The sequence below is a fragment of the Arvicanthis niloticus genome, chromosome 14, assembly GCF_011762505.2.
Source record: "Arvicanthis niloticus isolate mArvNil1 chromosome 14, mArvNil1.pat.X, whole genome shotgun sequence".
Taxonomy (NCBI): domain Eukaryota; kingdom Metazoa; phylum Chordata; class Mammalia; order Rodentia; family Muridae; genus Arvicanthis; species Arvicanthis niloticus.
Genome location: NC_047671.1, coordinates 41046945 through 41057723, shown reverse-complemented (window position 1 = coordinate 41057723; position 10779 = coordinate 41046945). Strand labels below are relative to the sequence as shown.

The window sequence follows — 10779 nt, the reverse complement described above, 5'->3', positions numbered from 1 at the left end:
TTTCTATCTCTCTGTCTCTGACTCTCTTTGCCTCTCTGTCTGGATGTCTGTGTCTATCTCTATCTTTCTGTCTCTATCTCTATATATCTGTCTCTCTCTGATTCTCTCTGTATCTCTGTCTGTCTCTGTTTTTGTCTCCATCTGTCTGTCTCTTAGTTTCTGTCTCACTGTCTCTGTTTCTATTTCTGTCTCTGTCTGTTTCTTTTTTTCTGTCTGCCTGTCTCTGTCTCTCTGTCTCTCTGTCTGTCTCTCTCTCTCTTTCTTTCTTCTCTCTCTCTCTCTCTCTCTCTCTCTCTCTCTCTCTCTCTCTCTCTCTCTCTCTCCCCGTGTGTGTGTGTGTGTGTGTGTGTGTGTTATTAAAGCATCTTCTCTAACTGTACTCAGGCATTTGGCAGTTCTGCCTTAGTAATCACACTTTAGCAATCTGCCCTAGAAGGTGAAGAAGTGCTTCCAGATCAGTGCTTATCTAGCCTAGGAGAGTGAAGATGAGAGGGAGAAATGGGGAGGGTAAAGCCAATGTAGTTAATTTATTAGTTGATCAATTAACTAGCTCAGTCACAATTTCCATCTAATGACTTAAACCCTGTGACCTTAGATCACAATCCCAGCAGTGTGACTGTGAAGGTAGAGCGGGAGCTTGCTTCTCATCTCCACCTAGGATCTTCTGAGCATCAGGAACATGCTCACAATTATTTTTAAACACGATTTTCTCTTTTCTGAAGAAGCAAAACCAACCAAGGATCAGGAGACTGGCCCACAGATGACAGGGCATCTTTACAAGTTTACTATCAAATCGACTTCTACCTCTGCGTTTTAGTGGTGTTGATTTGATTGGTTTCCGTTGGAGGAAGGAGGAGACGCGCATTTCCCTCGAGGTTCCGTGCTGTCCATCCTCAGCTGAAAGGATTTCATCATTGGAAGAAGTAAGGGCAAAACGGGAATACTAATCCAGTTACAGCTGCCAGGCAGAAGCTTTTCCACCAACAACTCTGGAGGGGAAAAGATGTTTAAAGACTGGATACTCTGAAATTCATCTTCAGCCTTCAACAGATCTTAATGGGGCTTTTCTAATTCGCCCAGCTGTGGCAGGCAGAGAACCCGCCCAGACAACACAGGCTAAATAGCAAACAGATGCCTGGCGTGCCAAAGAACTCTTTAGTCAGGGCACCGCTAGAAAACAGTTCAGCCTCAGAGAGATAGCTTTATCTTCTTTGCTTGAGATGATCGGATTTTATAAGCAGGAGTTCCTTTTGCCTTGTGAGGAAGCCTTGTGGCAAAGTCGCCGACCTAAGCGGAGGCTTTCGTCCGTCCACTCGCTTCCCTCCTTTCCACTCGCTAGGTATCGCTCCTAGCTCACCGCTTTCTGCTTTTGTTTGCTTGATTGATTTGCTTTGATTTTAGTCTCCCCAGATCCAGCAAAACCCCAAAGCTCACGCTTGCTGTCTGAGCAGCGTGCGTAGCCAGTTGGGTTGCCCTTTGCAGTCTCAGTTTGGGGAGCGTCTTCAAAACCGCATCCCACCTTCTCCCTCAGGAACCTGACCCTTTTTTACTCAGGCAGTCCCACTAATCTAAAACAACAAACAAACAAACAAACAAAAAACTGTCGATGACGTCCAGATGGGAGCTTGGTTTGACCGTGCCTCCCCGCAACGACCAAAGGGGAGTGCTCCCTGGTGAGGGGTCCCCGCCCTTCCTCCCAGTCTCCAGTGGGGCGCGGGTAGGTAGGCAGGGATCTGGATCTGGTTAGGGGAGGGGAAAACCATGGTCCCAGGCGCTTTCTTCAGTCCTGGTCTTCTCAGGCTTCTAGAGGAGGAGGGACAGAACAAGAGAGGAGGGACTGGGAAGGGGTCCCATCGTTGCACATCCCGCCTTGGGTTTAACCCGCTGTCTCTGTCTCTAGTCTCCGAACTCTCCTACCCCAGTCTCCGGCCATGAGCCCCCCTTTCAGCTCTGGTGTCTATGTGAGCCGCGGGGTGGCCCTGCTGCTGGCCGGGCTGACGGCCGTGCTCCTGCTGGTACTAGTGGCTCTGGCTGCCTTGTATGGCAGCTGTGCGCGCGTCCAGCCTTCGGAGCAGGATAGCCCCCTGGAGGAGGACCACGAATGGTCGCCTCCCGGCGGCTGGGAGTGGGAGCAACCAATCCCCTCATATGAGCCCACGGTGGAGACCTCCCAAGACTTGCAACCTCCGTCGGGGCCCTGGGATCATCTGCGCCTGCCACTCTGGCTTGTCCCGCTTCACTATGATCTGGAGCTGTGGCCCCGGCTGCGGCCAGATAACCTGTCCACACCGAGTTTGACCTTCACGGGTCGCGTGAACATCACTGTACGCTGCACAGTAGCCACCTCGAGATTGTTACTGCACAGCGTCTCTCTGAATTACAAGCAAGTGGAAGTGTGGGGTCCTCTGGCCCCGGACACTAGGAACGCCACTGTAGGCCGCGTGCCCGTGGAGAATGTGCGGTTTGCGCCGGACATGCAATACGTGGTGCTGGATCTGGGCCAATCCTTGGAGCCAGGTAGCAGTTATGAGCTGAATTTCGACTTCTCTGGCCGGGTGCTTCAGGAAGGCTCAGAGGGGATCTTTCTGAACCTCTACACTGACGAGGATGAGCTCAGGTAAGGGCTTATGTCCCAGTCCTGCCTGCAGTGTTCATCCATGTGATACATCTTCTACCCTGAGAGATACATTTTTCTCCTCTCCTAGAGGCGAAGGCTTCCTTTTTTTTTTCCCCTCCTCTGAAACTCTGCTGGGATCATTCATTGAGACCCAAGTCTTTCCTCTGGTTACTTTTCAGTCCCACTTCTACACGTCCAATTTGCCCACATTGAAGTTGTTTTTAACCTCGGAGTTTTTCGGTTTTGTTGTTGTTTTAAGAAAGCCTTTCTCTATCCGGAACAGTTTAGCTCTCTAAAAAAACGATTCTGTTATTAAAGACTGGTACTTGGGTCAAGAACTGCTATGACCAAGAGATCCCAGAAACACACCTGTTTGAGTCTACTCCCCACCAAAAGGATCAGAACCATCCAGTGCTCTGGCCTTAAAGTTGGGGGAGGCTAGAAGCATCTTCCCTTGCTCTAAGATTCGCTGCTAGGAGCTCTGAGCTCTCAGCTTTGCTCTGCCCTGCTCCACCCAATCCAGATAGCTGTGGCTCTTTAAGCATCCCCACAGCAGGGCTGTCTGTTCCCGTATCCTTTTCTGTGTGTTTTCTTTTACTAAACTTCAGAATAGCAATTCAACTTTCTGTCCCACCACCCCCAGGGCTCTCGTCTCCTTTTGCTGACAATCTGTGGCATACGACGCGTTCTTCCAAGCTTCTGAGCCAGACCCTTCTGGGATTCCTCTGCTGGGATTCGATCCCACATAACTGTACATATGTTCTTCTTACACTTGCTTTCGGTAATTTCTCTGACAGGGGTGTTTCCAGTCACTGCTCAAGAATCTTCTCTTGCAGTACTCTGAGGTCACACTACTGAAAAGCTTCCAATTTTGTGAAAATTGGCTAATAACTTCCTTCATTCACTCATTGGAGGAACATTTGTAGTTGGCACAGATTCGTGTATATTGCCCTTTATTAGAGGAAATGTTTTTGGATGCTGGGGCTGGGGGCGGGGGCAGGAACCATATTGAAGTACACGCTAAACCACCTCTAACAAAGTTTGTTCAAAGTTTCAAAGATTTTAAATAAGTTTAATGAGCCCCTTTAGTGGATACGATGTCTTAACCTTTAAAGGGCAATGTGTTCGCTTTTCCTCTGTCAATGCATTGATTCTTGAAAAACAACTTGAAATTTTCTCTTAAGAATGTGAGAACCAAGTTATGCTATACCAAGGATGGTTTGACATAATTGAGCCTCAGACTACTGACAAAAGAGCTGAAATGCAGGGCACACCTGGCAGAGATTTCTACTGTTCATACAACTTGGCTTGTTTGCTGGATCCTTCCTTCCTTCTCTCTGTCCTGGTAGGGAAAGCTAACCTGTCCTGTCTCTCTGTTAGGTCCAGGTAAGCTAACATGGAAGAGGAGAGACCCAGTCCATTTTCCTAGTGTACCAGTCAAGATGAACCAGATTTTCAGAATAGCAAAGCCCAGAGAGAGTTCTGGATAGGAGTTTCTAAGGAGCTATTACCAAAAGGTTGTTCTGCCTCTGCTTCTAGACCCCAAACAAAAATATGCTTGAAGCTGGGGTCACAAAGATCCTGTACTGAATGAAAGCTGGTGGTCCAGTAAATCGTGAGGGCTGACCAGGCCCTGCACTTGTCTGCTGAGCCATCTCTGCACTTCCCTGAGTCTGCACTTCCCTGAGTCTGGTCCTCCATCCCTGGAATGGATACAATTAACAGTCAAGTGTTAGAAGACTGCAACAATGAGATGAGACAGAAGAAGCCTATTAGTGAACAGTGGTGTAGACTAGAGGTCAGTCAGCTCAACCTAGGCTCCTTGTTAGCCAAGCAGGAAACTGCCAGGTTCTGGTATATAGGAGTCTAAGAAGGTTGTCAAGTAGGAAAATGCAAGGGCATGGGGAGTGGAGGGGGGTTTCACACAATAGGTGCAAATTTTCATAAGACAGTGTAGATGTTCATATAAGTTACCAAGTTGAAGATATTCTGTTCTTTTCTATGTTTTTCCTTCTCATCCAGTCTTCTTTCATACATTACATTCTGACCTCAGTTTCCCCTCCCCCCTCTCTACCCAGTCCCCCTTTCTACCTCCCACCATCCCCAGATCCATTTCCCTCCAAAGGGCAGCTCTCCCAGGGATATCAACCAAACACGGGATATCAAATCACAATAAGACTAGGCACATCCCCTCATATTAAGGCTTGGCAAGGTAACCTAGTAGGAGGGAAAGGGTCCCAAAAGCAGGCAAAGGAGTCAGAGGCATCCCCCACTCCCACAGGAACACCAAGCTAAACAACCATAACATATCCAGAGGGTCCAGATCAGACCGTTCATGCTCCATGGTTGTCGGTTCAGTCTCTGTGTGCTCCTCTGAGTGCAGGTTAGTTGATTCTGGGGGGGCATGCTCTTGTGGTGTCCTTGACCACTCTGGTTCCCACAAACCTTCCTCTCCATCTTACAAAGGATTCCTCAAGTTCCACCTAGTGTTTGGCTATGAGTCTCTGCATCTGCTTCCATCAGTTTCTGGATAAATCCTCTCTGACGATCATGTCTACCACTCCTCAGGCATCATTTCATTGACTTCTAACCATTCATGTTTGGTTCTATGACTTTGAGCTATCCAGTCTCTGGTTCCTGGCTCTCCAGGCATTGTCAGGCAAGGGCTCATTCTCATGGCATGGGTCTCAAGTTGGGCAAGTTATTGGTTAGCCACTCCCACAAATTCTATATTACCTTTACCTCAGTGCATCTTGCAGGAAGGACAGATTGTAGGTTGAAGGGTTTGTGGCTGGCTTGGTGCCACTGGAAACGTTGCCTCGTTATAGGAGATGGAGGGTTCAGGCTCCACACTCCCCCCCCATTACTAGGAGTCTTTTCAAGGGTCACTCTCATAGAGTCCATGGAATTTCTATTGCACTAGGTTTTTATTTCACCACCAAAATGCCCCCCCCCGCTAGTCATTGTCCCACTATGCTCTTCCTCCATTCCTCCAATCCGATCCCTCCTGTTCCCATACTTCAACCTGCCCCCCAGTCCACCTGCAAAATCTATTCTATTTCCCCTGCCCCTGTGTCTCTTGAGCGCTTCTCGTTACTTAGCCTCTTTGAGTATGAATTGTAGCATGGTTAGCCTTGACTTTATAGCTACTATCCACTTATCAGTGAGTACATATGACATTTGTCTTTCTGGGATTACCTCATTCAGGATGATCTTTTCTAGTTCCATCCATTTGCCTATGAATGTCATGATGTCATTGTAACAGTTGGGTATCCATTGTGTAAGTGAGCTACATTTTCTGTATCCTTTCTTCTGTTGAGGGACATCTAGTTTGTTTCCAGTTTATGACTATTTTGAATAAAGCTGCTGTGAACATAGGTGAGCAAGTGTCCTTGTGGTAGGATAGAGCATCCTTTGAGTACATGCCCAGGAGTGGTATAGCTGTGTCTTGAGGTAAATCAATTCCCAATTTTCTGAAAAAACCATCGTATTTATTTCCAAAGTAGCTACACACATTTGCACTCTCACCAGCAGCGGAGGAGTGTTCTCCTTGCTCTACATCCTCGACAGCAAAACTTGTGTTTTGGATCTCAGCCATTCTATCAGGTATAAGATGAACGCTCAGACTCATTTTAATTTGCATTTCCCTGACAGCTAAGGATGTTGATCATTAGTTTTCTTTTCTTCCCCCATTTATTTATTTACTTATTTATTTATGTTTCATTTATTCACTTTTCATCCTGATCCCACACAGCCTTCCCCCTCCCCCTGCCCTCCTCCATAGTCCCTCCACCTACCCTCCTCTTTTCCTCTGAGAATTGGGAGGCTGCCCTGGACATCACTCCACCCAGGCACATCAAGTCACTGCAAGACTAGGCACATCCTCTCCCACTGAGGCCAGGCAAGGCAGTCTAGTAAGGGGAATGAGATCCGTAGGCAGACAACAGATTCAGGGACAGACTCCATTCCAGTGGTTGAGGGACCCACATGAAGACTCCACATCTGCTACATATGTGGAGGGGGCTTAGGTCCAGCCCATATATGCTCTTTGGTTGGTGGTTCAGTCTTTGACAACCCCCAGTGGTCCAGGCCAGTTGACTCTTGGTCTTCCTGTGGAGTTCCTATCCCTTCCGGGTCCCTCAATCCTGTTGAACATTTCAGTGTGTGTGTGTGTGTGTGTGTGTGTGTGTGTTTTGCCATTTGACTGCTGAGAATTCTCAATGTAGATCTGCATCCCAGTTTTAACTGGATTATTTGGTCTGTTGATGCCTAGATTCTTGAGCTCTTTATATACTTCATGTGATAATTTGTTTGTATGAACAGTTGGATTTTATGAAATACTTTTTCCACATAATTTTTTGTGATAATATGATTTTTCTTCTTTAGCTTCTTAACATATTGTATTTTATTGGTTGATTTTGAACATATTGGTCCAGCCTTAATTTTCTACTCTTTAGGTTGAAAGGTTACTGAACAATGAGGATGATGAGCCCTTTTCTATAGGGAGGAAGGCTTGGAGGCGAGAGAGTGGAAAAATGGAGACAGCAAGTATGTTTGACAATGGCATGAACTCAGACAGATTGTCCTGGGAAAGTAATTTCTTTTTAAAATTATTTTATTTTATGTGCATGCATATTTGGCCTGCACATGTGTTTGTGGACATGAGCTTTCCTGGTGCCTACAGAAGCCAGAAGAGGACATCTGATCTCCTATGACTAGAGTTAGAGATAGCTAACCATCTCAGTGCTGGAAACCAAACCCGGGTCCTCTGGAAAAGTAGCCTATCAGCCATCTCTCCTGTCCCTTGGAAACAATTTATTGGAAAGTGTCCCCAGGGAAAGAAGAGATGTAGACTGGTGTGGTCTGACTGAGAAGAAAGTCAACATAGGAATTAAGATCAGATGAAGCCTTCGAAAGAAAAGTTCCCAAGACTGGGCCACACCTCAGAACTTACCCTATCATAAGCAAAGGAGGAGTGTTTGTATTCTCCATATTGCCTTCAGACTGACCCTGAGGCCAGATTAATCCAAGAACTAGGTAGGAACAGGCAAAGCAGTTCTGTGGGAGCCTTGTCAGCCTGACACTACAAAGAGTGTGTGGCTTCTAATTCACAGAATACAAGTGTCTTAGGTCATGGGTCCTAAACACTGCATTGGAGGTCTGAGGAAGTCTAGAGGATAGAAGGCATTGGCTGGATAGCTACACCATGCCAAGAAAAAAAAAAATAAAAGATTACGGTGGATACTGTAGAAGTGACCGTTCAAGATGGCTTCTAAGGGAGTTTAGCCAGGCTCTGGTGAGGAACTGAACACGTGGGAACCCAGAAGAGGATCTTTGCATCAATGAAAACCACTGAGCCTTGGTTATTGTGAGGGAACAACTTGTGTCACACCAGACCAGAGAACACAGTCACATGAGTCTGGCCAGGAGGCAAACTCTTTTTGAAAATTCTCCTCTTTCTTTCCCTTTTTTCACTATGACATCTGGGAGTAGAAAGATACATCTTAGACTTCTTATCCTAAAGAACTAGTAAGTCTCGAAAGAAGTTTGGGTTCTGAACCAACTTTTCCCTGGCACAAGATTGAGTTACACAGTAACAGTGAAGATCCTCTAATTGATGAGCTTCCAGTTTTATTTTTTTTTCTGTGTCATGAGTGACAATATAGATCTCAGAGTGTGAGGAAATTATTTAAGACAGTTTTACACATCTGAGTTCTGGAAGGTAAATTTTGGTGATAGCCTACCAGTAGCTCATCACCCAGCACAAACAACTGAGTTATGGTATTGTTTCATCACGGCTTCTAAGCAATTACTGAGAACTCCACAAGACATTGTACTACCAACTCTGCTTGTACAACCAACTCTGCTTGTACAAGTGCTGCTGACCTCGGGAACTCATTGCAGAGGATGTATATTATGTCCCTATATGGAAGCACACTTGCTCGGTTGGTGATGGCTGCTTCATCACTAAAGCCTGTGGGGCCTGTGGGATTTTTTTTTTTTTTTTTTTTTTTTTTTTTGGTTTTTCGAGACAGGGTTTCTCTGTGTAGCCCTGGCTATCCTGGAACTCACTCTGTAGACCAGGCTAGCCTTGAACTCAGAAATCCACCTGCCTCTGCCTCCCAAGTGCTGGGATTAAAGGCATGCGCCACCACCGCCCAGCAAATTTTTTTTTTTTATTGTTGTTTTCTGGTATTACTACATGAGCCAATCAAATGTTCTAAATTCTAGAATAGCTACAACTTGACTCTGGTCATAAGAAACCTTTTATGAAATACTGTCCTGAGGGTAAAGTTAGTCCCACTAGTCCAAGAGTACTGGACATCATGTTCTGTTTCTGTTCCCTGAAGATGAGCATACAGATGTAAGAAAGGCAGTGTCTAGCTTTGTGAAAAAAATTTTTTCTAGACAGGGTTTCTCTGTGTAGTCCTGGCTGTCCTGGAACTCACTCTGTAAACCAGCTGGCCTTGAATTCAGAAATCCGCCTGCCTCTGCCTCCCAAGTGCTGGGATTAAAGGAAAAAATTTTTTTAATTTTGTTTTTGAAACAGGTTCTTGCTGTTCAGTCCAAACTGGCCCCCAAGTCACTATCCTCCTGCCTCAACTTTCCAAGTGCTGGAATTACAGACATGCACTGAGGAAAACAATATTTAAAACAATACCCTGCTATGGTCACTTCCTTCTGTTGTAGCATAAATAGACGTTTGGAGAGAGATTTTTTTAAAAAAAGACTTACTTATTTTCATTGTATATTCAAATGTTTTGCATGTTTTAAATCTATGCAGTGTGAGTGTGTGATACCAATGGAGGCCAGAAGAGGATGCCAGATCCCCTGGAACTGGAGTTGCTGGTGATTGTGGACCACTGTGTGGGTGTTAGGGATTGAACACAGTAACAAGTGCTCTTTAACCACTGAGCCATCTGTCCAGGCCCTAGAGAGAGATCTTTAACCTTAACCCTCGGGAAATGAATGACTAATAAAGTTCAGACCTTCATTAGAAATTCCAGATCCTAGGCTCCTGTCTGCAAGCGTAGCAGAGTATCATTAATAGTCTCAGGGTTGGCTCTCTCTCATGGCATGGGCCTCCAGTTAGGGGAGTCATTGGTTGGTCCCTCCCTCAGTGTCTGCTCCATCTTTATCCCTGCGAATCTTGCAGGCAGGACAAATTTTGGGTGGAAAGTTTTGTGAGTGGGTTGATGTCCCCCTCCTTCCACTGGCTGCAGGAGATGCCCACATCAGTCTCCATATCTCCAGCTACTAAGAGTCTCAGCTAGGGTCACCCAATAGACTTCTGTGAGCCTCCCCCGTCCCAGGTCTCCAGCTTGTCCCAGAGATGCCCCATCAATTTCCACTCTTACTCCAGGTCCTCTCCCACAACTCCTTTCCCCACACCTGATCCCACCCCCATTCCCCTCACCACCCCCTTTCTCACCCAGTTCCCTCCATCCATCCATTTCTCATGACTATTTTGTTCTCCCTTCTGAGTAAGATACAAGCATCCTCCCTTGGGCCTTCCTTGTTCTTTGTGTCTGTGGGTTGTAGCATGGGTATCCTGTACTTCATGGCTGACATTCTCTTATAAGTGAGTACATGCCATATGTGTCTTTCTGGCTTTGGGTTACCTCACTCAGGATGATATTCTCAAGTTCTACCCATTTGCCTGCAAAATTCATGATGTCTTTGTCATCAGTAGGTGAATTCCATTGTGTAAATGTACCACGTTTTCTTTATTCATTCTTCAGCTGAGAGATATCTAGGTTGTTTCCAGTTTCTGGCTATTCAAATAAAGCTGTTATAGTTGAGGAAGTGTCCCTGTGGTACGGTGGGGCATCTTTTGAGTATATGTCCAGGAGTTGTATAGCCGGATCTTGGGGTAGAACTATTCCCAATTTTCTGAGAAACAGCCAAATTGATTGCATAACTGTCTTCTGAGCGGCTTCACTGAGCAGCGCATGAAAACAGATGCAGAGACCCACAGCCAAACAGCAGGCAGAGCTCAGGAATCTTGTCAAAGAGTGGGGAATAGGGCGTCAAGGACACCCCAAGAAGACCTACAGAGTAAACTATCCTGGGCCCATGGGGCTCACAGAGACTGAGCCACCAACCAAAGAGCATGTAGGGGCTGAATCTAGGCCCCCTATACACATTTGTAGAAGATGTAT

General features: G+C 46.2%; 1 protein-coding gene across 2 annotated transcripts in view; it reads left to right on the top strand.

The window, feature by feature from the left end:
- The first annotated feature begins 1800 nt into the window (after positions 1–1800).
- Positions 1801–10779, top strand: part of Lvrn (laeverin) — a 62537-nt gene continuing 53558 nt past the window's right edge. Inside the window, exon 1 of one of the 2 annotated variants that reach the window (XM_076912666.1) lies at positions 1801–2617. In XM_076912666.1, coding sequence (XP_076768781.1) covers positions 1932–2617 — 686 coding nt within the window. In that variant the 5' untranslated portion in view covers positions 1801–1931. The remainder of the gene's footprint in view (positions 2618–10779) is intronic. The other variant, XM_034517734.2, reaches the window with a different exon arrangement.